A 25,654-nucleotide genomic window follows, 5' to 3' on the forward strand; every position below is an offset into this window, starting at 1 on the left:
AACTCAAGTCTTACTGGGGACAATTAAAGAGATGACATAGACAAGCTGAAAGTTTTTAAGGAAGCCCTGGGAAAGCTAAAGAAAGAAAGGACAAATTACTTGATTTCTGAGTTTGTTTTCTCATTATGAAATGAAATTAATCAAATACTGCACTCCAGGTTACATATATACATAATAAACAACTGGTGGCTATTATGATTATAGAGAAAGTAAAGTAGAGTCTTTTTGAACGCACCTAGTTAGGAATTTGGCAGAAAAGCACTGGACAACAGCAGATAGTAATAACATACCTATTTGCTAATTCAGGAGTAATAAAACAACATTTTATTTTAAGTGAATATAAGAACTTTTTATGTTCAAAGTGTTTCTCAGCTGTACTTGTAACCAAAGGATACCACATTCATATAATTTTGTGACAAGGTGTTTTACAAATACACAGGACAACTATATGGCTGTTATGCTTTTAATGAATGGAGGGAGGTACAAAATGCATCAATGCAAAAGAATGGTTTACATACTCATTAGCATAGTGATTAATGTTAATTTAGGGATACACAATGTGTTAAACCTCAACTACAAAGTTTCCTGCAACCTAAGATAATGGAAAAGCTCCTTAAGTTTTTACCCACCACCTTTAAAGTTCTGAATGGTGTCTGGAAGAACTAAAAAGTAATAGGCTCCTTTCAGCTGTGGTTAAGAACTCTAGTGAAGCTGTATGGCAATGACACTGGGACTGTGAAGTTTCCCCAAAAGGGCTTTCTAGATTACCACATCACAAACTTTAAAGGTATTTCCAGTAACAGGCAAGTTGAGTGGCTTAATAGTTTAAAAGTGGAAAGGAGTCAAGATGTCTCATTTTAGAGAATTTTTAAACCTGGTTATAAATACCATCTCTCTCCTACAGAGAAACTTTTTTAAAGCATGGATATAACTTTAAGGATACTAAGGAAACATCGATAGTTTTCATAAAGCTTCAATAAACACCCCAAGGCACAAGTGTTCAAAACTTCCTATTCACTAAAATGTCACTGCATTATACTTTTATTAGAGGTATAGGTATGCTATGCTTGCAGTGAGCGGACGTTTAATTTATGCCTAGTTAAAAGCACCAGGTGTCAAGTTCAGCTTCCATTTACACAGGATGCACCAATAACACTTAGGATAGTGAATCGTTCAAGTACTACATTTCCAACATACTTTGCTTTTTGATTAGTCAGCACTGGGGGCTCTGCTGCCTGTAGTTCTTCAGAATATTTTGGAAGAGGCTAGAACTACTCTGAATATAGGCTTCAAGCAATATGGAGCCCTTCTGAAAGAGATGTTCTTCTTTCATAATAACATTTAGAGAAGGAAATACAATCTTGCAAAATCTGAATGTCTTTCAAAAGAAGAAAAATAATGTAGAATCTGGCACCTAAGCTAAAATGTTTTGTGACAAATGTCAAAAATTGCCAAGACTTTCAATATGTGTTTTGGTAAGAAAAAAACACTATATTGGCAAGGTTAATGATAAACAATAGTATATTAATTAAATAGAAGAATTCATTAATGGAAGAAAACCCACAATAAGGGAAGCATCCAAAGACTGCCAATCAAAAGCTTAAGTAATTTTACTCGCTTTAGAATACATGAACACACTTTGATTATAGAACTATTTCATTTTTAAAACTACAGTGTTGTAATGTACTTCTAATAACAACCCAATCTGAGGAGCCATGGAGGCTTATGAGAAAGACCTACCCACTAAGATGCATTTCTAGCGTAGGGGTGAATTAATACTTCTGTAAGAAGGAACCTGAATCACCTCAGCATCAACAAATCGCCTTTTTCTTTTACACAGTAGTTCATAATTTGATGACTAATTTCTCTTCATTAGTTCAAAACTGGGGAGGAAAGGAACTACATCAGACCCAGAGACAATGATTTCGCAAGCCACAGTCACTCAGCTCATGGATTTGTGATAATCTGCAGAAAATTTGCTTGACTAGTACTTGATTCCTTCACATCTGTAAAGAAAAGTCCACATAAAAAGTCACTTCACTGTAAGATTAAAAGCAAATGTCTTCCCACTTTAAAGCTCTCGTTTCTCAATAAGCTATTAGAAACCACACAGGCTCCAAAAATTCTGACAGCTACATCATCTGGAAAGGTTACTTTCAAGTATGTCCTAGTGATTTCATGGAGCAAGTTCAAGTGAAACGAAGTTTCTATGATCTCTCTTTTCCCACCTCACCTAATACACAAACCATTAACAGAAATACAGTTCGGTGAGCAAACTGAATTCATATATAAGACAAATCATAAGCAGCTAAAATTCTAATATTTGCACTAGTGGTATATACCAACCTGTAGAGGAGTTCGATACAACCACTTTTCTTTATCAACTTTAAGCTGCATACAGGCAAAGAGATCACAAACTGCTGGGAGGCCGTAACGGTCTGGGGGAAAGTTGTGTTCCTCCTGTAGGGGCGAATTAAGTAATACTTCCTGCAACAAGACAAAGGGTGGGTTGCTACGTGACAAGTGGGATGCATGATACCAACAATTCATCTTCCAAACAGTCTAATGTCTATAAAGAATGATGTGAATGTTGGGCATTCTAGTAACAGAGCAAAAGTGACAACTATTTTCTCTACCCCTAATCTCTTCCATAAATTGCAATAAAATAGGCCAGATGGGGATTTGGGGCATAGAAAATGCACACAAACTTCAGTATGAATAATCATAAATGTTCCGTTGCTAACATGGCACAAAAATTAATACTTAAGCCATATTTAACAGTTAAGATAGTTACGGGTCTGGTCCATTTATTTGCAAGGTTTGAGATTAAGAAAATAAGTATCTATTGAATATACTTCAAATGGTGCTTTTTTAATATCTTGGCTCACCTTGGCCTTCTTTCGAAGTAGCCACTTGTCCTCTCCTGAGGATAACTGGCTAAGATTTCCTGTCTTCTTTCCTGGCAAGACCCAGTCAGCTGTGTTAAAGGGACACCAGGCAGTGGCCAAGGGGCTTGTAAGCTTTTGTTTGCCATCCCTGTCCTCTATAAGAGGCACTTCCTTGTTGGGACATCCTTCTTTGTGTGAGGGGGTCATGAGCCACTCTGACAAGGGACTGTTCCTGATGACTTGGAAGGAATCAGCAATTCTAGAAGAAGCCATTGCCTTTGGTGCCTTAGCTTGTTCTGCTGCCTCTCTTCTGGATGGAGAGAGCCACATGTTCAGCGAATCTTTATGTTTCTCAGGTTCAGGTTTTGGTTCCACAGGCATACCATTTTTATCCTTTCCTTCTTTCTTCAGAAGCCATTTACACAGAGCTTCCTTCTCACAATTTTCATCACATACACACTCTGCAAAACTTGTACAGGGCTCATTGGCTTTGCAGACCTCCTCTACTTTATATGGGTCTTGATGGTTCTGGACAAGCCAATCCTCAGCAGTCAGGCTGGGAGCGGACAAGGGTTTCTTGGCCTCCAAGTGGTCATTCAGGCATTTCAGATTGCCCAGGTTCTCAATCTCCACACCTTTGGGCTGGTTACCCTGACAATTGGTACAGGAATCAGACTTGACAAGCCAATCATTCACATTGTAGGACTCCTGGAACACCTGGAACAAGAGCTTAAACTTCTCACTGGTGGTTTCACAGCCACCATTCTCAGGCTTCTCAAGCTTATGGGATTCCTGGGGAGTTACCAGCCAGTCAGAGAGATCCATCTCATCTTGATCAAGAGGCTCTAGATCTCCAACCTTTTCGATTTCAATGGAGTAAGAACTGGTAGTAGAATAGCTGTTAGACTTTTGGTAACTTGGTTTTTCAGAAACTTCTTGTTGCTGACTGTTTTGGAGCCAGTTTTCCAAACCCTTCAGGTTGCCCCAGACTTTATTCAAGAAACTGCAGGCTCTAGCAGATGTCTACACAAGAAATACACATTATTACTTTGCTAGAATATTATGACTGCCTTGAAATTCAATGATAAGAGTTCTACTTATATTTACCACACTACAAAATGTTTTTAAGTATACGTAGCCAAAAGACATGGGATTTCTCTGAGATATTAAAATACATAACTATATTAAAACTTATATTTCTGCAGTTAAGAAAAAAAGGCAAACTAGGAGAAAGCATTTATAGCATATCTTGTAGAAAAGAGATAAGTAGTTTTGACATGTGCATTTATGAGTAAAGAAGACAAAAATGAGCCATAGATATTAGAGAAGTCATCAAAGTTGGCTAATAAACATGAAAAATACTCAATCTCCTTAGTAACCTAAGAAACTCAAAAAGTAAAATTATTCTTTGTGTTAAATTCAGAGAAAGAAACTTGTAAATGACTACCACTGTTAGAGATGTTTAGGGAAGAAGGTAAATAAACTGGTATGGACTTTCTGGAAACCCAAATCGACAGTATGTGTTGAAAGCCTTAAAGGGTCTGCAGAACTATAAGAACACAATTTCTAAGAATTCGTTCCTAAAGAACTAATCAAGAATGCATATAAATAATTATCTCCTGGACATGCAAAAGAAATTTATTTATATTCAGAAAAACTGAAGTTTATAGCCAATCAATGAAATACTATATACTATGAGTGATTTTATGGAAGAAATTAAATGACAGAAATATATTCATGCAAGTATATGTTCGCATAAACAAAATGTTACAGTGGTAGTTTCTGCATGTGGGATTATGAGCTTGTATTTCTTTATATAGTTTTTTCCTAAGCTTTTAATCTACAGTGCAGAAGTGTCACTATTGTAATAAAATATTATTTTTAAAATATATGTTTCCCAGACTACAACTAAAAACCAAAGACATACTATCAGTTAATAACTAACCCCATTATGTCACCTATCTCAGAAACAATAAAGGCAGCAACACACCTGACTATTCTCCAAGGTCTGCTTTTGGTTGAGCCAGTCCTGGAGATTGGTGCTGGGTAGGTAAGGAGCCTGGTGACCAACGGCAGGTTTACTTCCAAGGAGCCATTCACTGAGAGGGACAGCTGTGGTGCTGGATGCTGACTTCTGCTAATCACATAATACTTTGCTGCTTAACAAGGCAATGTCAAATGCAGCAGAAACTTTGCCAGAAAAACAGGAGACCCAAGCTCTTTAATCTTGGCTCGGTGCTGACCTTGCACAAGTCAAATGATTTCCCTAAGCCTCCATTTTCACAATTACAAAACAAAGAGTATAGCTGGAAATCAGCTTCTCAACCCAAAACTTCTCAAAACTTTTAGGACCCTATATTCACACTTCTCACACTGCCTTCAGAAGTAAATGATAAAGAGAAGGATCCCTAAGAGAACCAACCCAATCACAAAGCTAATGATAATTTCTTATGAAATAACTGATAACAATTACTTTCTTACTGAACACCTCTAAAACCTCTAAATTTCTGACATTCAGTCTCAAGGGAAGTATAAACTCATTTATTACCACTGGTGCCTTTTTACAAATAAATGATAGCCAAAAAAAAAAAAAAGTGATATAATCAAAACCCCAAAGAAATACAAGCCAAATAATAACTCAGTTACCAGAAACAAAATGACACTTTACCTGCTCTGGCAATGGGATATAGCCTCTCTTCTCCAAGAAGGACCCAATATTTGATGAACTAGCATGAGCCATCAGGTGCTCAGGAATTTGCTATAAGATAAAAAGCAAATTAGTTGTGTTTACTAATGTTATGCTTTCATACCAAAAAAGTGAACTTGTAATCCCTAAATTTCAAAAGTACTAAGCAAAGTGTTACAGTTCACTAGAATAAATATTCTTCACACTAAATTCAGTGACCTATGAAGTAGTTACAAAATCTGAGAAGTCTCTATCTACTACATAACTATCTTCACAGAAGAAACCTTCACCAGAACCGACAGTATTACAACTACTAACGAGACCCAGGTGAGACCGGTATTTGACTCTTATAGACCATTCAAGCCATAAATTTCTTAAGAAATAAGTCAAAGGTATTTAAAGAGGTACAAAGATGAATTCCAGAGACAATCAATCAGTCAATAATACATTCCAAGCACTACCAGCCTAATGCTCTATAAATTCAATCAGAACATTTAAGTACCTAAAGTTTACCAAATTCTCAACAAAGTCCCTTTGCATAGTGAAAATGTGCTATTTTTAAGACCATCTGTCTGGCCACAGACCTGAGAAGCTCACTATGAACCTTCTGAGATGAACATGACTTACAATGGTCTTGAGAGACCCAAATGTGGTGATTGCCTGGCGCAGGGCAGTTATGTCAGCTTCAAAGAGTAAAGCAGTTGAATCTTCAGGTTTGAGGGTCAGATTGCCCAATCTGGAGAAAAAAGTAAACAAAATCTGGCTATTTTAAAGGAATATCTATTTCAAATTCATCCAAAATAAAAACCAAATTGTGAGTTATTTGAAGTTTGGTTGAGTAACTCAACCGAAGATAGATAACTTAACCATGTACCGCCAAGTATGATATTAAATATTTAAAGCAAGATGATATTATCAAACGAACATTAAGTTTAACACCAAGTTAAATCCAAGTCACGCAAAGAGTTACAAAGTGACTTTTTAATACACCAAAGTCAAAGAGCCAAAATCAAAACACACAAAAAGGGTCTTTACCTCTCCAGGCAAGCTGAGACTTGATTGGCTAGGTCTTTGTTTTGGGTGCACTCCAGCTGATGAATAAGACAATTGAACTGGCCCAGTAACTAGAAGAAAATTGAAATCATAGAGCCACAATGATCCGAAAAGCACCAAGTGTTTCCAAGTTAACAAATAGCAAATAACACTTGAGATTAGATTTTTATCTGATCTGTATTAATGCTTCATTACAGAAAAGACAGTCTCTGGAAACCAGAAACCACATTATGGCCTTGCCGTCATCTTACCCAGTAGAGCTGTTGGGCCTGCTGCTGAAGTGTCTCCTCTTTAAGCTGATAGATGAGATCTACCTGTTCATACAGCCACACCTCACGGCTTCGAAGGCATTCCAGGTGGCGGCTTATGCAGCTGTGAATCTGGGCTTTGACCTAGGAAACATAAATATGTTAGCTTCACCAAAGAACAGTGTTTCCCAAAGAATGGTAAGGTTCTTAAATTTCTGGGGGTCACAAATCCTTCTGATTATCCAATGATGACATGTATGGAGTACCTCCCCAGAAAAATGCATACATTTAAAATTTTGCCTATAATTTCAGGGTTGAATGTTCCAAAGCCCACCCATCGAACAATCAAAGCCCCATGGACCCAGTTTAAGGTTTTCAGCCATAAAAGCATCTTTAAGCTCTAAAACCCTCAATACCCTTCCTTCTAAGAGGATAAGGTTTATTTTTGGGTGTCCTAAAGAAGTCAAAAGAAAATACAAGGATATGTCATGTAATACTGATTCCCCTATGTTTTCCACATAATTTGAAAACCTATAGTTTTATAAATTCATCAGTGGAATAAGACAAGAATGTAACTAGCTAGCCCTTATCTCTTTTCTCACCCTACGAATAAGCAACACATTTACAGCAGACCAATTTTGTGAAGAGATGAACCACTACGTGTCAACAGCCAGAGGACTATTAGGGTAGACAGTTTACTTAAAATTATTAACTAAATGTTTCTGGAAGTACAAACAGTGATGCAAAAGAGGGATAAATACAAAAATCCTATGGAAGAAAATCTTAATGGCTCTATTATTTATGATTTATCCATGAGAATTATCCATGAGAATCCACATAAGGAACTATATTTCAAAACACCTTTTCAGGTATAGTAAAATAGTATTTCAGTCATGTAATACTTGGTCTACCAATTCACCAACAGAATGCTGTTAGGCCAATAGAAGGAACAGATTTCATCCTGGCCTGCTCTTAACAACTAACTCATTTACAGAATCATGCCATGCCAATACCAAATTAAAAGACAGCAGGGGATGTGGAAATGCCATCCTTTGTGCACCAGGAACACAACTGACCAGTTCAATGGCTGAGCTCATTCATTTTGCTACTTTTTAGTTGATGGCAGTGCTTGGCACAGGCACCACAGAGAGGAGCAATCAAAAATGCAGGCTAAACTGAACTCTGTAAGGTGGTACAAGAATTTCTAGATTCTTCTAACATCTGCTCCATTTCCCCTTTGGAATCAAAGGCACCAAACATTTCAGGCAGATAATGCAAGGCATGGGATAAAAACTTTTTGGTTTGGAGAAGCCAATCCTTGGCTATGCTCTAACTAGACCTGTGCTAAGAGTTCAGACAAGGGAAAAGAAAAGCATACATCACACCTCTCGCAAGTTATCTTTAATTTGCTGCTCAGCCCGGAGAACTCCACCAATAGCAAGCTCCAAGTCCCTCCGTGCATCACAACACCTCAAAAGGGGTTCTCTATCAGTGGAGCAGCCACTCTGGTCCTGTGAGGTACTCATTCTGCACCTTGTTCCTTTAAAAAAAAAATCCAAATTACACTATAATTACAACCAAACACCTTGCAATCATTCCCCCAACCAACTCCCAGTTACTATTCATGACTATTTAACATTACTTCCAACATAGGACCTGGCACACAGCATACCCTTAATATATATAACCTGTCTATCCGCCTCACCACCCCCCTCCCCTGACCACGACTGTCATCCTTCCCTATCTATCCTGGATAAATCTAAAATCAGAGATGGTTTCTAAATACTGAGAAAAAGAAGGTCGTGATCACAGTAGCCCAGCATGGATTCACTAGGCCCTGTGAATGCATGGGCTTAGATGGATTCCAAGTAATTTTTTTTACTTAGAATCCAAAGTTACTTCTTTCTTGGGTAGTTTTACTAAACTGGCCCGTCAAGTCAATGCTGTAGACATGATATATTTGGACAACAGTAAGACCTGTGACAAGGTTGTATACTACCTTTGTGGACAAAGTAAACATGGGCAAAACAGGACAACTAAATTGAATCATAAAATTATGTTTTACAAAGTACTCAAAAGATAATGGATTAAAACCAGTCTGTTAAGTTTTTAGAGGTATGCCCCTGTTTTCCCCAGTTACTCAACAGTTGCCTCTAATTGCCTGGATGAAAACATAGAAGACATTAAAGCTGGAGATAACATGGGGCTATGACAAAAACAGATTTCAAGACAAGCTCTACAGAGCTGTTAAATCTTGTAAAGCAAAATGCACTTTTGTTTTTACTTGAATGGGGGAGGCCAAAATGGAAAACAGTGTATTTCAAAGAATGGAGATTTTTTTTTTAATTTATTTTTTATTGAAGGACAATTGCTTTACAGAATTTTTTCTGTCAAACCTCAACATGAATCAGCCACAGGTATACATATATCCCCTCCCTTTTGAACCTCCCTCCCATCTCCCTCCCCACCCCACCCCTCTAGGTTGATACAGAGCCCCTGTTTGAGTTTCCTGAGCCACACAGCAAATTCCCGCTGGCTATCTATTTTACATACGGCAATGTAAGTTTCCATGTTACTCCTCCCATACATGTCACCCCTCCTCCCCTCTCCCCAAGTCCATAAGTGTATTCTCTATGTCTGTTTCTCCATTGTTGCCCCTGTAAATAGATTCTTCAGTACCATTTTTCTAGATTTCCGTATACATGCATTAGGATACGGTATTTATAAAAGAATGGAGATTTTTAATTGAAAGCAAGCTTTATGTGAGTTAGCAGTACACTGGATCTCAAGGAAAAAATTACTTACTATATGACTACATTTACCGAAAGCATAGCATTTGCCACAGGACTAATCTGTTCCACGTTTATTAGACTAATTTTGAAATTTCTCTCTGAATAACAAACTTCAGAAACAGGCACTTAGGGAAAAAAAAAGAGGGGGGGCCTCAAAACCGTGAAAAATTTCTCCAGGAAGACAGGCTGTTTAGTCTAGATAAGAGAAGTCTCTGGGACAACAAGATTACTATTCTGGAATATGTGGAGACCTGTTAAATAAAATTAGCCTTGTTCAGAATGACCCAAAAGGAGTAGAGAAGGACTAATAGCAGATATCTGAGGCAACACATATAAGAAATTCCCTAATAATCCTGAAGGAAAGGACCTTGCAGAGAAGCCAGCCAGCTCTCAGGTGAACAGCAGTCTACCCGGAGCAGAGCCCTGCAAACGGCTGACGGCTCCTGTGAGACGCAAGGAACTCTGGCCTCCCCTGCATCTTCAAGCGGAAGTTTAGCGCCAGGTGGCTGGTTAGCTAGAACCTGAGAAGGGCCAAATGCAGCGAGATTCCCCATCCTCAGAAACAAGGCAATGGGAGGAAGAAATTCAGTAGGCTCACTTCTGACCGCCTCAGCAAAAGAGATTCACATTCACGAACTAGATTTACTAAAAATAACAGAAAGATTCAGGAAATTTTCTAACTTCCCCCTGCTATTTTGTTGCCACAGTCTGGTTCCCTATAATCATCTCTGAAAATGGAAGGGCTTCATTAACTGGATTCGACAGGAATCCCCTTGGAGATTTTTTTACCCCTTAAAACACTAGCTGTAGCTACTTTGCTGCTTTCATTTTCACACTGTAAGCGGCCCTGTTTTAAACACACCCATTAGTGTACACTCAGAGCACACAGTAGGAACCTGCCAAATGTGGGTAGAATGCTGGCTCATATTCAGAGAGCAGAATGTCACCTCATTACCACAAGTTGCTTTACTTTGCACGTAAGTTACATGCAAAGCATATTCAGCTTTCAAATATACTAAACAACTTTCACCTTTGCCTAATTTCCCACTCTTAGTTCCTTACCATTTGTGTAGAATGCCACAATGTCTAGCAAAGTGTAAATTTTAAGCAGTGACATTAAATTAAAATGTTGCTTCACAATGTTAAAAAACCCCATAGCTCTAGATCATGTGGGAAACAAATTCAAATGCATACAATGCAGAAAAGTAGGTCTTCTCAAAGCAATCACAAATACTACACCTTGCCTAACAAGAATAGAATATGGCAAAAATACACAAATTGGATTTTCACCTTATTAGCTATGGATACAAATTAGGATGAGATTTTAAAGTTATAAAACTGATTCTTTGCCACATATTTACCCACCTTGTTTTCAAAATAAAATGAGCATTATCCTTCAAAACAGTCACCTGGTTAGAGTAAGAGTCTTTAAAAACCTGTTTCAAAAAAAAAAAAACAAACCTGTTTCATTCTCTTACACCCAACCCAGAGATGTCTGTCTCTTTGCTGCCCTTGGCTCTGACCCTCCTCCTTCCTGTGGAGCAGTCACGGGGTAGTCAGCTTCCATAGCCTAGATCCCAAGAAAGAAGCTGTGCAAAGGTTTGTCTTCTTGTACTGCAGTGAGGAGGAAACCCTCAGAGCTGAAATCAAGAACTCTACCACACAGGTCAATTCAAACCACAGTAAGGTGAAGCCAGAGCTAGATTCCTGAACTGTCACATTCAAAGACACTTGTATGAGTTATCTTAAGTCCACAGGGTCAATTTCAACAATTTATTTGTTTCAGGTTGGAGAGCCAGTGTAGCAAGTGTGATGTTGAAGAGATTACTCTGAAGCTTGAGAAACCAGAATTCCAGTTACATCTGCAACCTTGAGACCCATGAGCTAGTTACTTAACCTCTCTGGACCACAATTTCTCTAGAAAAATGGAGACAACAGTAGCTATTAATACAAAGTGCTGCAATAAAGATAAACTGAGATAATATCTGCCTATAGGCACTTAACCCAAGCCCTGCACTTTTTAACCTTTGGTTGCTTCTGTAATTAGGTTTAGCTGAGTTAATAGGGACCTTCAGAATCTCTACCTTTGGACTGTAGAAAGAAGCACTGAAACTAGAAAAGGCTCTCAAGTGACAATGCTCTGACTCAGAATCAATTAGCCATTAATTAATGCTATGATCTTGAACCATTTGCCCTTTTTGAACCTAATGTTCTAATTAACAAGTGAAGATAACAATATCTACCTCAGAGACTTAGCGGTCAGGGTGTGGTACTTGTTTAATCAACATAGCTCTCCATCTACTCGCTCACTATATAACATAGCAAAACCTAAGTTGTTTTTATGGCAAAAACTCAGTGGTCTAAACCCTCCAGTATATTAATATACGAAGTATACACACACTTCTCTGCCCTACTACCTTCAAAAGAGGATTGACTTTAAAAAAAAAGTATTGCCTTAAATGTGTGGGGTGTTTTTGTTTGAGACAAGTTAAAAGTTTAAGTGCTTTCCAAAACGTCCCTGCCTCTAGGATTTCTGTTCGAGGTTTTGGGGAAGGAGAGAGATCATGGGAGAAATACACACATTCCTCACATAAATAAAGCTCCAGGAAAAACATAGAGCTTTCCTCAAAGTAGGCTCCGCCACTCGGGCGGCCCACTAGGCCCTCCTGCTGCCAGAGGAACCCCCAAGCCCTTCTCCCTCAAGATTCCGTCAAGGGCTGCCTTTGTGGCTCAGCTGGTAAAGAATCTGCCCGCAATGTGGGAGACCTGGGTTCGATCCCTGGGTTGGGAAGCTCCCCTGGAGAAGGGAAAGGCTACCCACTCCAGTATTCTGGCCTGGAGAACGCCATGGACTGTATAGTCCGTGGGGTCGCAGAGTCTCAGACACAACTGAGCAACTTTCATTTTCTTTCCTCGAAGAGTTCCACAAACTATATATGCCATATTTGCACAATACTCTGCACAAATCTAGTTATGAAATCCAAAGGACAGGGAACAATAATTGAGCAACTAAACCGCAAATGAAGCTAAGTGCTTGTCATATGGTTTAACCATAAAATTTCCAAAGAGCTAGAACCCTCTTGTGACCAATACTAAACACAATTTAAAATTAGAAAAACCTTAGGCATCTCTGTGGTAGACTACTCTCATTACACTGATGATGCCACAAAGACCCAGAGTGTTTAAATGACCTATCTAAAGGGTCACCACAGCCGTAACATGAAGACTTGGGTTTAGAACTAGGGTTCCTAGGGTGAAGTCCTGAATTCTCTCCTGACCAGTTTGTTCTTCCTTAGTGCATCACCCATATATTCTTTTTATTTGCCAACAGGAGGTTAAAATCAACATTCCAATGGGTTACTACTGGAACACCTTCCATTAAGACTCTCAGTCTATTCATAATCCTCAAAAAAACCAATTTTTCATAACCTTCTTCCTTAGATAATGCTAACAAAAATAAACAACATGTCATGACAGGCTCAGAATAACCAAAACACTTCCAAGTATGAAAGACAGGAACAAGAGCCCTGGGATCTTACCTCACATCTTATCACAACCACTCTGCATCCTCTGTCTAAAAGAAGGTTTGTATCATTTCTAACTGCACCTTCCAGGTCTCACTGACTCCTTCCCAAATGCTCTCCTCTCCAAAAAGATGTCCATTTTTCACTTATATTCCTAGCATCTAAATCATTGCTAAAAGACCCATAAGGTACTTATTATATTCTATGAATTACTAAATTAGAATACTAATGGTCCATTTGGTTATCTCTGATGAGACAACATATATCAGAATATTTGTACAAATTTTCAAGAAAAAAATTTACACTAATAGTCCACATGCAATTTTACCGTGACACATTTCTTAATGGGTTCTTTCTTCCGTCAGTTTTTAAAGCTAAAGGTTTGTTTTTTTAGTATCACAAATCATTAACTCAAGGTTATATATACGTATCGCATCCTAGCCCACAGTTTCTGAAATTCAGGATGAATCTCCGTTAATTTTTTAAAGCATGTAAATAAAGGTTAACGCCTGAAGAAACGCACAAAATAAGGGAATTACAATTCACGACAGCATATTTTAAGATCGTTTAACACTTCAGACCTTACTGCACTCAGATCTGTCCACCTATATGCATGTAACTATAAGCAACCAATTCCAGCACATCAACTTTCCAAAGCAAAAACTGAAAACGAACCACAATATTAGTCATTACCATCTAATGCTAAGTACGGCGTTTCTAGTTCAAAAGCAACAGTGACACATGCGACCTTCCAGGCTCCCCAACACTTTCTAGGAGCACAGTTGCCCAAAAAAGCCTGCGTCTGTTCCTCCCAGGAAGCCGCAGCCGCGCGTTCACTGTTTCAGAGCAGGTACCGGTACCGATCAGCACGCATGCGCACAGCAGAGACCTTTCCCGGCCCACCCAGGGAAGCCCATCCAGAGGGCACCCGTTGCGGCCCTGGGCTGCCGGACATACCTCCTCTCAAGCTAGGCCCCGGCACGCGAGCTGCCCAGCAAGCAGGACGCTGCTTTATCAGGGACAGGGGTGAGAAAGGTTCCTGGGCCCGCAGACAGCGCCCCGCCCCGCCAGCGCGTCTGGCAGCGCCCCACGGGCGGGCGGGAGCGCGCACGTCGGGCGCAGGGCGGGGCCGGAGGCTCCGCCCACTCGGGAGGCCCCCTGGGTCCCCTCCGCTGCCCGAGGAGGCCCCACCCCACTCCCGCCCCGCCTCCCTCAAGACTCTTGGTTCCGAGTCGCTTGGGCGCCACCGCCACCGGCCACTCCGGGAGAAGCCAGCCGGCAGAGCCTCGAGAGACACCAGGGGGCTCCTCTCCAGCCTCTCTGCGGTCCACCTGCTCCTCCATTTAGCCTCTGTGTCCACCCTGATCCACACCCCAAATCGTCAAGACGTCTTTAAGGATTTTGCTGCTAATCACTACAAAGAAATAACAAACGTGGGTCAGTAAGGTTTCCGAAGTTGTTATTAGAATGTTCTGGCAGTAGTTCGTGACTCCCTCTGAGATCACCACTGTCAGCCTAGCTGAAGTTCAGGTCTCGGCTTTTGTTTCAGGCTCTGACATTTCCTCACATCTGTGACATACCTCTACCTGTACCCCGCTGTCCCTCTGTCTCTCAAACACACTCCCACATGGCCTCAGTCCACTTCTGCATTTAATACTCATAGATGCTTTTCATTCAACAAATTGACTGAGCACCAACCAGATGCAAAGCTCTATTCTAGGTGCTGGGAAGACAGTAGTGAAATAAAAGCCCTACCTGGAGAGTCAGTAATACGGAGTAGTTGAGAATGAACTCTGGAGCTACACCATTTGGGTACAAAACCTGGCTCTGTCATTTAGATGCTCTGTAACCTTAGGCAAGTCACTTAACCAATCTATGCCTCAGTTTCCCCATCTGTAAAATGAGGACAATAATAATGGGTCAACTCAATGCGAATTCTATGAATTGGTACATAAAAAAGTGTTTAGATGAACATTGGGGTGCACGTGTCTCTTTCAGATCTGGTTTCCTCAGTGTGTATGCCTAGGAGTGGGATTGCTGGGTCATATGGCAGTTCTACTTCCAGTTTTTTAAGGAATCTCCACACTGTTCTCCATAGCGGCTGTACTAGTGTGCATTCCCCCAACAGTGTAAGAGGGTTCCCTTTTCTCCACAGCCTCTCCAGCATTTATTGCTTGTAGACTTTTGGATAGCAGCCATCCTGACTGGCGTGTAATGGTACCTTATTGAGGTTTTGATTAGCATTTCTTTGATAATGAGTGATGTTGAGTGTCTTTTCATGTGTTTGTTAGCCATCTGTATGTCTTCTTTGGAGAAATATCTGTTTAGATCTTTCGCCCATTTTTTGATTGGGTCATTTATTTTTCTGGAATTGAGCTGCAGGAGTTGCTTGTATATTTTTGAGATTAATCCTTTGTCTGTTTCTTCATTTGCTATTATTTTCTCCCAATCTGAGGGCTGTCTTTTCACCTTACTTATAGTTTCCTTTGTAGTGCAAAAGCTTTTAAGTTTCATTAGGTCCCATTTGTTTAGTTTTGCTTTTATTTCCAATATTCTGGGAGGTGGGTCATAGAGGATCCTGCTGTGATTTATGTCAGAGAGTGTTTTGCCTATGTTCTCCTCTAGGAGTTTTATAGTTTCTGGTCTTACATTTTAGATGTTTAATCCATTTTGAGTTTATTTTTGTGTATGGTGTTAGAAAGTGTTCTAGTTTCATTCTTTTACAAATGGTTGACCAGTTTTCCCAGCACCACTGTTTATAATAGCCAGGACATGGAAGCAACCTAGATGCCCATCAGCAGACGAATGGATAAGGAAGCTGTGGTACATATACACTATGGAATATTACTCAGCCATTAAAAAGAATTCATCTGAATCAGTTCTAATGAGATGGATGAAACTGGAGCCCATTATATAGAGTGAAGTAAGCCAGAAAGATAAACACCAATAGAGTATACTAACGCATATATATGGAATTTAAAAAGATGGTAACGATAACCCTATATGCAAAACAGAAAAAGAGACACAGATGTACAGAACAGACTTTTAGACTCTATGGGAGACGGCAAGGGTGGGATGTTCTGAGAGAACAGCATTGAAACAAGTATACTATCAAGGGTGAAACAGATCACCAGCCCAGGTTGGATGCATGAGACAAGTGCTCGGGGCTGGTGTGCTGGGAAGACCCAGAGGGATGGGATGGAGAGGGAGGTGGGAGGGGGGATCGGGATGGGGAACACATGTAAATCCATAGCTGATTCATGTCAATGTATGGCAAAAACCACTACAATATTGTAAAGTAATTAGCCTCCAACTAATAAAAACAAATGGAAAAAAATAAATAAAGAGAAAAAAATGTTTAGGACAGTACCTGGCACATAATAAGTGCTTCCTGTCTGATGATTATAATGCTCATGGTACTCTAGTTTGATGTCCTTTTCTCTGAAGATAATCCTTATAGTCTGCATATCCAATCAGGTCGAAGACAAAATTCTATACAGCCTTGTCACACCTTTTAAATCAATTATTTTTACTGTAAAATACGAATTCTCATCAGGCTGCATAACTTATATGCAGGGTATATCATGCAAAATGCCAGGCTGGATGAAGCACAAGCTGTAATCAAGACTGCCAGGAGAAATAACAATAACCTCAGATATGCAGATGACACCATCCTTATGGCAGAAAGTGTAGAGGAACTAAAGAGCCTCTTGATGAAAGTGAAAGAGGAGAGTGAAAAAGTTGGCTTAAAATTCAACATTCAAAAAAAAAAAAAAAACTCAACATTCAAAAAAAAACAACAACACTCAACATTCAAAAAACTAAGATCATGACATCCAGTTCCATCATTTCATGGCAAATAGATGAGGAAACAATGGAAACAGTGACAGACTTTATTTTCTTGGGCTCCAAAATCACTGCAGATGGTGACTGCAGCCATGAAATTAAAAGACGCTTGCTCCTTGGAAGAAAAGCTATGACCAACCTAGACAGCATATTAAAAAGCAGAGACATTACTTTGCCAACAAAAGTCTGTCTAGTCAAAGCTATGGTTTTTCCAGTAGTCATGTATGGATGTGAGAGTTGGACTATAAAGAAAACAGAGCGCTGAAGAATTGATGCTTTTGAACTGTGGTGTTGGAGAAGACTCTTGAGAGGCCCTTGGACTGCAAGGAGATCCAACCAGTCCATCCTAAAGGAAATCAGTCCTGAGTATTCATTGGAAGGACTGATGCTGAAGCTGAAACTCCAATACTTTGGCCACCTGATGTGAAGAACTAACTCACTGGAAAAGACCCTGATGCTGGGAAAGATTGAAGGCAGGAGGAGAAGGGGATGACAGAGCATGAGATGGTTGGATGGCATCACTGACTCAACGGACATTGAGTCTGAGCAAGCTCCGGGAGTTGGTGACGGACAGGGAAGCCTGGAGTGCTGCAGTCCATGGGGTCGCAAAGAGTCAGACACAACTGAGCGACTGAACTGACTGACTCATCTATGCACATGAAGCCACTTTCATAACAGTGAAGAGTAAAGGGAAACCACTTGACAAAAAGCAAAGGCCAGTGAACACTATCAACCTCAATTAAGCATCCCTCAGATTTCAGATGAACAGAATCTATGGACGTGCCTGCTTCATCTGTGATGCACACAGTTTCTGGGGTCCCACGTCAGTCATTCACTACCAAAATTAGTGAGGAAACAATTTCTCTCTTAATTCAAAATATCTTCACTGGATAGCATATTTTGTGAAGATACAAATAAAGCTAGACATACCTCTGAATGATTAAAGTTAAAATTTGATAGCCCTTTGTACTTTAAGTCAACAGCTAGAAAGAAGCAATTCTCTGTATTTTACAGCAATTTTCTGTAAAAATATGACTAATGTCAAGAACTTTCATCTCTCTTATATGCCCCTAAAGATAGTTACAATGTGAATACAATAGGAAATTTGTTGACCGCCACCTACATAACCAGTGGTCTCTATGCCCTCTCTACCAGATCCTGACCAATGCCTGCTCTCCTTCACTTGAACTGAGCTACACAGTTACTGAGAGTCAGTGTTATTCTGTTTATGACAGCTTTAATTGTTACTATAATGAAGTGACTAAAGAGCATACAAATGCAAAGACTGGAGAGAGAAAAAAATAATAAAAATCTAAACAAATTCCACATTCAGACTTTGCAGGTAGCTTTTTACTTCCTTAAGCTTTGTTATTTGCCCTTGCATATTTATGAAATGTTTAGGTTCTAAAGGGGAAAAAGTCATAAGACATTTTACCTCTCTTCTGTTTCAAGATTTCTTCGCTGTCTCCCAACAAGAGAACCATCTATTTCCTAATGTATTAGTAGATCATCTCATTTAAAGAGCATAAACTACAACTGTCCAATGGTTTCCCACCTGCCTACAGGATAAAGTCCAAATTTCTCTAATAAAGTTCTGAGACTTCAGCCTGATTCTCCTGCTATCTCCCCAGAGCAGCCCTCACATCGTGATCTTCTGGACAGCAGTTTCTCATGCACAGACCTGGCTGGTTCATCTTGTCCAGTCTGGCTCTCCTAGCTCTCTCTGCCAGCAATGCCAGATCCCTCCCTTCTCCCCACCTGTCTGCTTTTCTGACTATACTTAAGTCAGAAAAGCATAGTCACCACTATTAAGCCTTTTCTGACCAAGCATCCCATTTTGCAATAGTTTTAACCTATAGAGGCTTCCCTGGTGGCTCAGATGGTAAAGAATCCGCCTGCCATGCAGGAGACCCAGGTTCAATCTCTGGGTCGGGAAGATCCCCTGGAGAAGGGAATGGCAACCCACTCCAGTATTCCTGCCTGGAGAATTCCATGGACAGAGGAGTCCATGGGGTCGCAAAGAGTCAGACACGAGTCAATGACTAACATACACAATAGAGTTAGCTGCTGCCTCCTCTGGGCTCAGTGTAATATGTGTAAGTTTCCAGTATGACACCTATAACACATGTTATCCTTACTGTTACATGTCTGCCTCCTTAGTCTGAGAGGTCCCTGAGAGAAGGGACCATGTATTGTTGGCTTGGTATCAGTATCATGGCGTTACCAACCCCCCTTCATATTCCATGTGCTCTATTGAACTGACCTAAAAAGAATGGTGTCCCTGGAGTTGTGCAGTGCTGTAACCCTCAACTCAACAGAGGCTTAATACATATTTAATAAACGGATGGATGACTAAATGAGAAATGAATGCTCAGTTTCAGACCAGCCACAGTAAGTATGGTAGAGTTCTGCTTTAAACATAAGTAGTCAACTTGATGTCCCATTCAGAAAGGTTTTTCAGAAGTGGAAATGTTTCTATCATAACTGTTACTTTCCGTTTTCTTTCAAACAAGACAAAACTAGCAAGGATACTGCTACTGAAACTATGATTTCAGGCTAGGCTCTGATATAAAATGCCTTTCCTAATGCCAGAACCATCAAAGCCCAACTATACAGATTCACAAGCACTAGCTGATATGTGAGTTAAAGATGAAACAGTAACTGTGTTTACAGCCATCTCTGGATTTTTTTTTTCTCTGATTTTACAGTACCACAGAAATTCCAGCCTACATCACAGAAGTTTCGTAAGCTTTCAGAACTAGGGCTGTACCCTATCTTCAACTAGAAACTTCTTGCCATAATATAGGAAAAGATGTTATTTATCTATCATCACAGTAATAATATAATTTATCCCTAATTTTATATAGTAAATATCTTGTGGTTTTCCTGACAGAAACAAGCAAATGATAAAATATTTTCCCTCCTCTGAAGCCTAGAGGTCTAGAAATAATGCCAAACTAAAACTCAAAATATCCCCAAGATCATTTTCTTATGAAATCTGTAATTGTTCAAGTATCAAGAGACTTAACTTCCTGTCTATGACCAACTGACAAGCAAAAACTTTTTAACCTATTTTGCCAGTTATTCACTCCTTCACTGAACCAAACTGTCATGTTTCTAGAGGACTCAAGACGATGCTAGCTGAAAGGAATATTTAGTCCCAAACATACACTCAGCCTCAAAACAGAATATCTTGATTTCATTGCATAATCAAGCCAAGTAAAATCAGGGATGACAAGAGAATCAGGGATGGCTAAGAGAGTCAGAATGAAGCATTCATGCCACAAATTTGTTGTTGTTGTTGTTTTAAAGGGACCCTCAAGATAACCTTTTGTTGACTTGCCAGTGAATATTTAATTCAAAGGGTAAGGATGACATGCCAGGATTTCAGGTAATGGTAGACTAGGTGGGAAGTTCACAAATTATGACTGTAATATTAGGATTTAGCAAGCAAAGAATACAAGCTGAGAAGGACCATATGGCTGCTTCTCTAACTGACAAGCAGAGAAACACTACTAAAACAATTCACCAGAGCAGAAGTGGTCAACCGGGCCCCCTTATCAGCTCAGGCCATCTGCATTGCTTGCATCTTCTATGTGCAACAATGTGTTTAGACATACCTATATTGAAAACAAAGCCAAAATAAAAACTGATAGAAAAATTTTAAGTGGGCCAAAGTCAGCAAAAAGAGTAGTAAAACTGCCACAGCAATCTATAGTTCCTTCATGAAACTGAATTTAACCCCGTACATACATACTGGTTGGTTCCTTGTAACAATCACTTAAGACTTGCAAGTTAACTAGTACATATACAGAGACACTGAATTCACTGATTTCAGTAACACTCAGAAAATGCTCTCTGATCTAGCAGCACATGCCACTGTGTATCCCTCATAGAAACACGTCTTGGTTCTCTGAGACTTGGTATACTTTTTTGGAAAGAGTCAAAGATTAATACATGCAATCATTAATATGTGTATGGTATACATGTATTGTAATACATTATTACAAAGTAACACATTAATACATGTAATTAATATATGATAAAGCATTCAGAATAGTCTCGGATTACTTCTGGTAAGAGAATGGGTATACTAATAAAGGAAGACATTTTTTGTAGTTCATCAGTTAAATAAGTCACCCTCATCTGTCTCCAGGATTCCTGCAGAAACCTCATTACCTCTGCCCACTTCTCCCCTCCTCTTAGCCCACTCATCCCTGCCACAATGGCCTTTTTGCTGCTCCGCCAGCATACCAGGAATGCCTCAGGGCACTTGCATTTTCCTCCAGATATCTGTGCCTGCTCCTCTTCCTAGTGTCATCTTCCTTATTATCCTATATAAAATAAGTCTTCCTTCCACACACTTCCCCTTAATATATTTTAAATTATCTCCATAGTATTTATCACAATCTGACACAGAGAAACCATTTATTTTCTGATCCCACTTCAGAAAACAACACTAGAAGGTACATTCCCCACAGACAGAGGCTATCTTTTTGTTCACTGTTACACAGAGGTGCTCAGTAAATAGTTGCTGGAGGAATGGATTCAGTAACTATTTAATATATCTATGAAGCAAGACTTTTTTTTAACACATCATCTCATTTAGTCCTCACAAAACTTTAAGGTACCTACATATTACAAATACAATTTTTAAAACAGGGAAACTAAGGCTTGACAAGGTTAGATGTATTACCTACAGTCACAGGCTTCCAAGTAAAAGAACTAAGATTTAATCCAAGATCTGAGCCTGTGTTCTCCAACCACACAATGGATGGTGAAGGGATCATTTAAGTGTTAAGATTTTACTGTTATTTTTCTTACTCATTCTACAAATATTTACTGTCTAAGCTGACACATACTGTGATAGTCCCTAGGGACACAATGGCAAACTTGGCATCTAGAGGAAAATTTATGCCACTGAGTCACCAAAAACTAAGAAAATAAGAAAACTTTGAAATCAGAGACTGAGATTTACAAGTTCAGCAGTCGCAACAATGACTGCTCTGAATGCCTTCAAGTATGCTAACACTTACTCTGGGAAGGAAATTATCATAAAATTCTAGCCAAGAAGCTAGTGGGGGAGGAATCTGTATCAGAATCACCTGTGCAGTGTTATGAAACCCCTACAGAGGCTCCTGAGATTCTGGCACAGCTAAACTGACTTTAAGTAAAATGGCGGTGGGATAGGGAGTCATATCTAATTCTAAAATAAGATATCTCCTCCCTCTTAGAGAATCACATCTTCCTTTCCCTACATGGCTCACCATGCTTGTCCACTTTTAAAATACCTATTTGCCCAAAATAAGGTAATTGGAGAAGTTAATTTTAACACAAAACACATTATAAAACTTGAGGATTTTCCCTAGGGACCCAAGAACAATAGAAAAGGAGGGAGAAATAAAATGTAAGATATGTTACCCTGCTAGACTTTACATATATCATCTCACTTAACAAATCTGCAAACTAGCAAACCTTCAAAGAGCAAAGCAAGTGACTTGCCTCAAGGTACATGCACCACACTCCCAACTCCACTGTAGCATTTGAGTGAGTCTTCCTCAAAGACTCTGAGGTTCTTTAAAGTTCAGAAATGTCACACTAGTACCCCCGTGCAGAAATGAGTCAACTATGATTACCTGCGCCAACCCCATCCAGAAGTAACTCAACAGTCCCTACAAATATATGTCCATATTACCAACCGGGTAGTGGAAACAGTTGTGGTACAAGGAACCTTACCCTGATTAGAAAACAACACAAAACAGTATGGCGAAAAAAGCTCTGCCTCTGGCGTCAAGTATTACTCTCCGCCTTCTCCCATTCTTGATCTCACCATCCCATGTTATACCACGTGGCACTTAAGCTTATTGACACGATTATTGTTCCTGCTCCAATTATTTAGTTCCATGAAAATAAGGACTATGCCCATATTTTTTTTCAGTGTCATATCCTCAACACCCTGAACATACAGGTGCTGAATTAAACAATTGTTGGTGGAGTGAAGCAATGGACTAACAAGCGTCGCTTTTCTCGTATGTAAAAAGGAGATAAGGGAGCCACCTCTCAGGGTTTTGGAGAGAATTACAAGCACTTTACCGTAAGTTACGCTGGGTTGGCGGGTAGAGGGCCGAAAAAAATGACGGTCTGTCTGTTTCCACCCAACAGGCTAGGAATGTATATACTCTGGGACCGTTCGGGAAAACAGGCCCCTCCTCGCTCCAAGAGACGTCGGCGAGAGCGAGCAAAAACTTGGAGCTGTCACATGCGGGGCTGGGGGGAAGGCGGAAGGGCAGGCTGGCGTTGGTGGTTCCCGGGCCAAGTGTGTCCAAGGACGAAGAAAGAAGGACAGGCTGGGCAGGAAGAAAGAGGTGACCCCTCAGGCCGAGAGTAAAGGGTCAGAGAAAGGAGGGCAAGCCCAGGCCGGCGGGCAGGTAGAAGGTCGCCCTCTGGGCAGGCAAGTCTAGGCAGAGGCTGGCCTCCAAAAGCAGGCCCAGACAAGCCCGGGTCGGGCCGAAAAACGGCCACGGCGCCTCAGACCCTCCCGCGTCATGAGAACGGAAGGAGGCCCTCCCGCCCCGCTGGCCACTCCGGTTCTTACCACCTCCGAGTATCGCTCCGGACGTTCAGCAGAGACCTTCACCAAGCCGCCGCCAGACACACGCCGAGGGCCCAAAGGTAGAGTTCTCGCGAGAACACAACCTTCCTCCCACGCCTCATACCACACGTTTGACAGTCTCGCGAGATCTCAAGTCCGGGTCAGCCCAAGGTTCTCGCCTGCCCTCCAGAGGGATCAGAGGGACGGTGCACAAGTTTTCCTGCGCCCCTGATCAGTCTTTTTGCCAGTTTAATAGATAAGGTTAAATGAAAGAAACGTTTGTTGAAGGCAAGTTCTGAAAGGAGGACTATCCTAAGTGATTTTCTCATACCAGATGTCCTCACAAGGTGCATATTATTTAACTTTAACGCACAGATGCAAAATTAAATGTCAGAAGACACAAAAGGACAAAATATGGTTCCATTTACATAAGATACCTACAGAAAAATAGAATAATGGTTTGCCAGACTTGGAGAGGGGGAATTATTTTCATGGATACAAAGTTTCTGTTTAGATAATGGGAAATTCTGGATATGCGGTGTGATGATGATTGCACAGCCATGTCAATGTGCTTAATACCACACAACTGCACCCCAAAATGGCCAAAATGGTAAATTTTAGGTTATGTGTATTTTGCCACAGTTTTTTAAAATTCAATAAATAAATGTCAGAGCCCTATTCCAAACTACACTATCTGACTGCAAAGCATTTGTTTGTACCATATCACACACCACACAATTTTCTACACTCCGTATTCTACCACTCTGTTTGCACCACCACCACACACCTCCCCTCACAATTTGACATTATCCACATTGGAATTTTATTTGTTTGTTTGTTTATTACCAGATGTTAAAATAAGGATCTTTGTCTTGGTTTTGAAGAAGTCCCCAATACTATTATAGCTGCTAACCTGCTCCTCAGATTTCCCAGAAAGATGGAAAGCCATCTGAGTAGGATTTGCAAAGGAAATGATTTTGATAGAGCTTTGTGCAACTCACCCAAGAATGATAAGGGGCAAGGCTATCTCAGCAGAAGGCAACAGGAAACAAATGCAGAAGCTAAAAGGGCTGTCATGAAGGGAATTGGAAGGGGATGTTGTTGTTGTCACTAAATTGTGTCCAACTCTTTGTGACCCCACGGACTGTAGGTGGCCAGCCTCCTTTGTCCATTGGATTGCCCAGGCAAGAATACTGGAGTGGGTTGCCATTTTTTTTTCCAGGGGATCTTCCCAACCCAGGCTTGAACCCGTGTCTCCTGCATTGCAGACAGATTCTTTATCATCTGAGTTACCAGAGAAACCAAATTGGAAAGGGAGCTATGGAGAAAGAGGAGCAGGAGGGAATGTCTAAGAAGCCCATGAAAGGCCCATGAAAAAGTAAATCATCTTAAACACTGTCAGGCAGATGAAGCCAAAATGGCATCATACTCTTAATGTTGCTGTCCCTCATTCCTTTTCGATTCAGATGAAGATTCTGGATTACTTTTTTTTTTTTGCAACTAAAAGTGACCAAGGGATTTTTTTAAAAAAATTATCTTATGGTGACCAAGATCTAGTACCTACCGAGATTGCTCAACTAGTCCACATAGTATGTTTGCTTAGATGGGGTGAGGGGCCAGAAGTGAACTAAAGCTCTTTACCAGTTGTCCATGGATTGATCAACAGAGGACTGTTTGCTTGCTTGTGATTTGTCATGTACACACACACCCAACTCTAAGCCACAAGAGAGCAGGGGCCTGGCTCACTACTGTTTCCTCAGGCCCAGAGCACTGCCAGGCACCCAGTAAGGACCTGTTGACTGACGAAATATTCTGTTCACAGAAACAGCAAGAGACAATCAACATTGCCACTGTTTTAAGTTCCTAGGTTTTGAAAACTGATACTGGAGCCCTGTACTGGAAAACTGTACTGGAGCCATTCCTCAACTGCAAGTCAAGACTCCTGGCTTTTTCACACCCCACTGGGCTGCATGTGGTCTTGGAGGCACTTCTTCCAGGTTACCCTTCTCTAACCTCAGGCAAACA

At 40.3% G+C, this 25,654-nt stretch overlaps 1 protein-coding gene across 8 annotated transcripts; it reads right to left on the reverse strand.

Moving 5' to 3' along the window:
- Window positions 1–449: 449 nt before the first annotated feature.
- Window positions 450–23,753, reverse strand: NCOA4 (nuclear receptor coactivator 4). 8 transcript variants are annotated; one of them, XM_043926955.1, is made up of 11 exons: window positions 23,633–23,703; window positions 11,033–11,103; window positions 8,261–8,415; window positions 6,879–7,019; window positions 6,610–6,698; window positions 6,202–6,310; window positions 5,557–5,646; window positions 4,879–5,025; window positions 2,889–3,911; window positions 2,347–2,487; window positions 450–2,006 (listed from the first exon to the last, which is right to left on the reverse strand). In XM_043926955.1, exons 3-11 carry the CDS (start codon window positions 8,399–8,401, stop codon window positions 2,001–2,003), a joined length of 1,887 nt encoding a protein of 628 aa, XP_043782890.1. In that variant the 5' UTR covers window positions 8,402–8,415; window positions 11,033–11,103; window positions 23,633–23,703; the 3' UTR covers window positions 450–2,000. The 8 variants fall into 8 exon arrangements, with proteins under 8 accessions (XP_043782890.1, XP_043782892.1, XP_043782891.1 ...); XM_043926957.1 differs by lacking the exon at window positions 11,033–11,103 and adding an exon at window positions 23,131–23,384 and having other exon boundaries at window positions 23,633–23,700; XM_043926956.1 differs by lacking the exon at window positions 23,633–23,703 and adding an exon at window positions 14,149–14,295.
- Between the last annotated feature and the right edge of the window lie 1,901 nt (window positions 23,754–25,654).

Source organism: Cervus elaphus, chromosome 15 (assembly GCF_910594005.1).
Source record: "Cervus elaphus chromosome 15, mCerEla1.1, whole genome shotgun sequence".
NCBI lineage: Eukaryota > Metazoa > Chordata > Mammalia > Artiodactyla > Cervidae > Cervus > Cervus elaphus.

Bases quoted from the DNA above. Each gene is read 5' to 3' on its own strand.
- NCOA4 (XM_043926954.1), bottom strand. From the start codon at position 8,401: ATGAGTACCTCACAGGACCAGAGTGGCTGCTCCACTGATAGAGAACCC. The intron at 5,026-5,556 runs GTAAAGTGTCAT...TTATGTGATTAG, and splicing joins ATATCCCATTGCCAGAGCAG to CAGAAGTCAGCATCCAGCAC. The intron at 3,912-4,878 runs GTGTGTTGCTGC...TTTCTTGTGTAG, and splicing joins AGACCTTGGAGAATAGTCAG to ACATCTGCTAGAGCCTGCAG.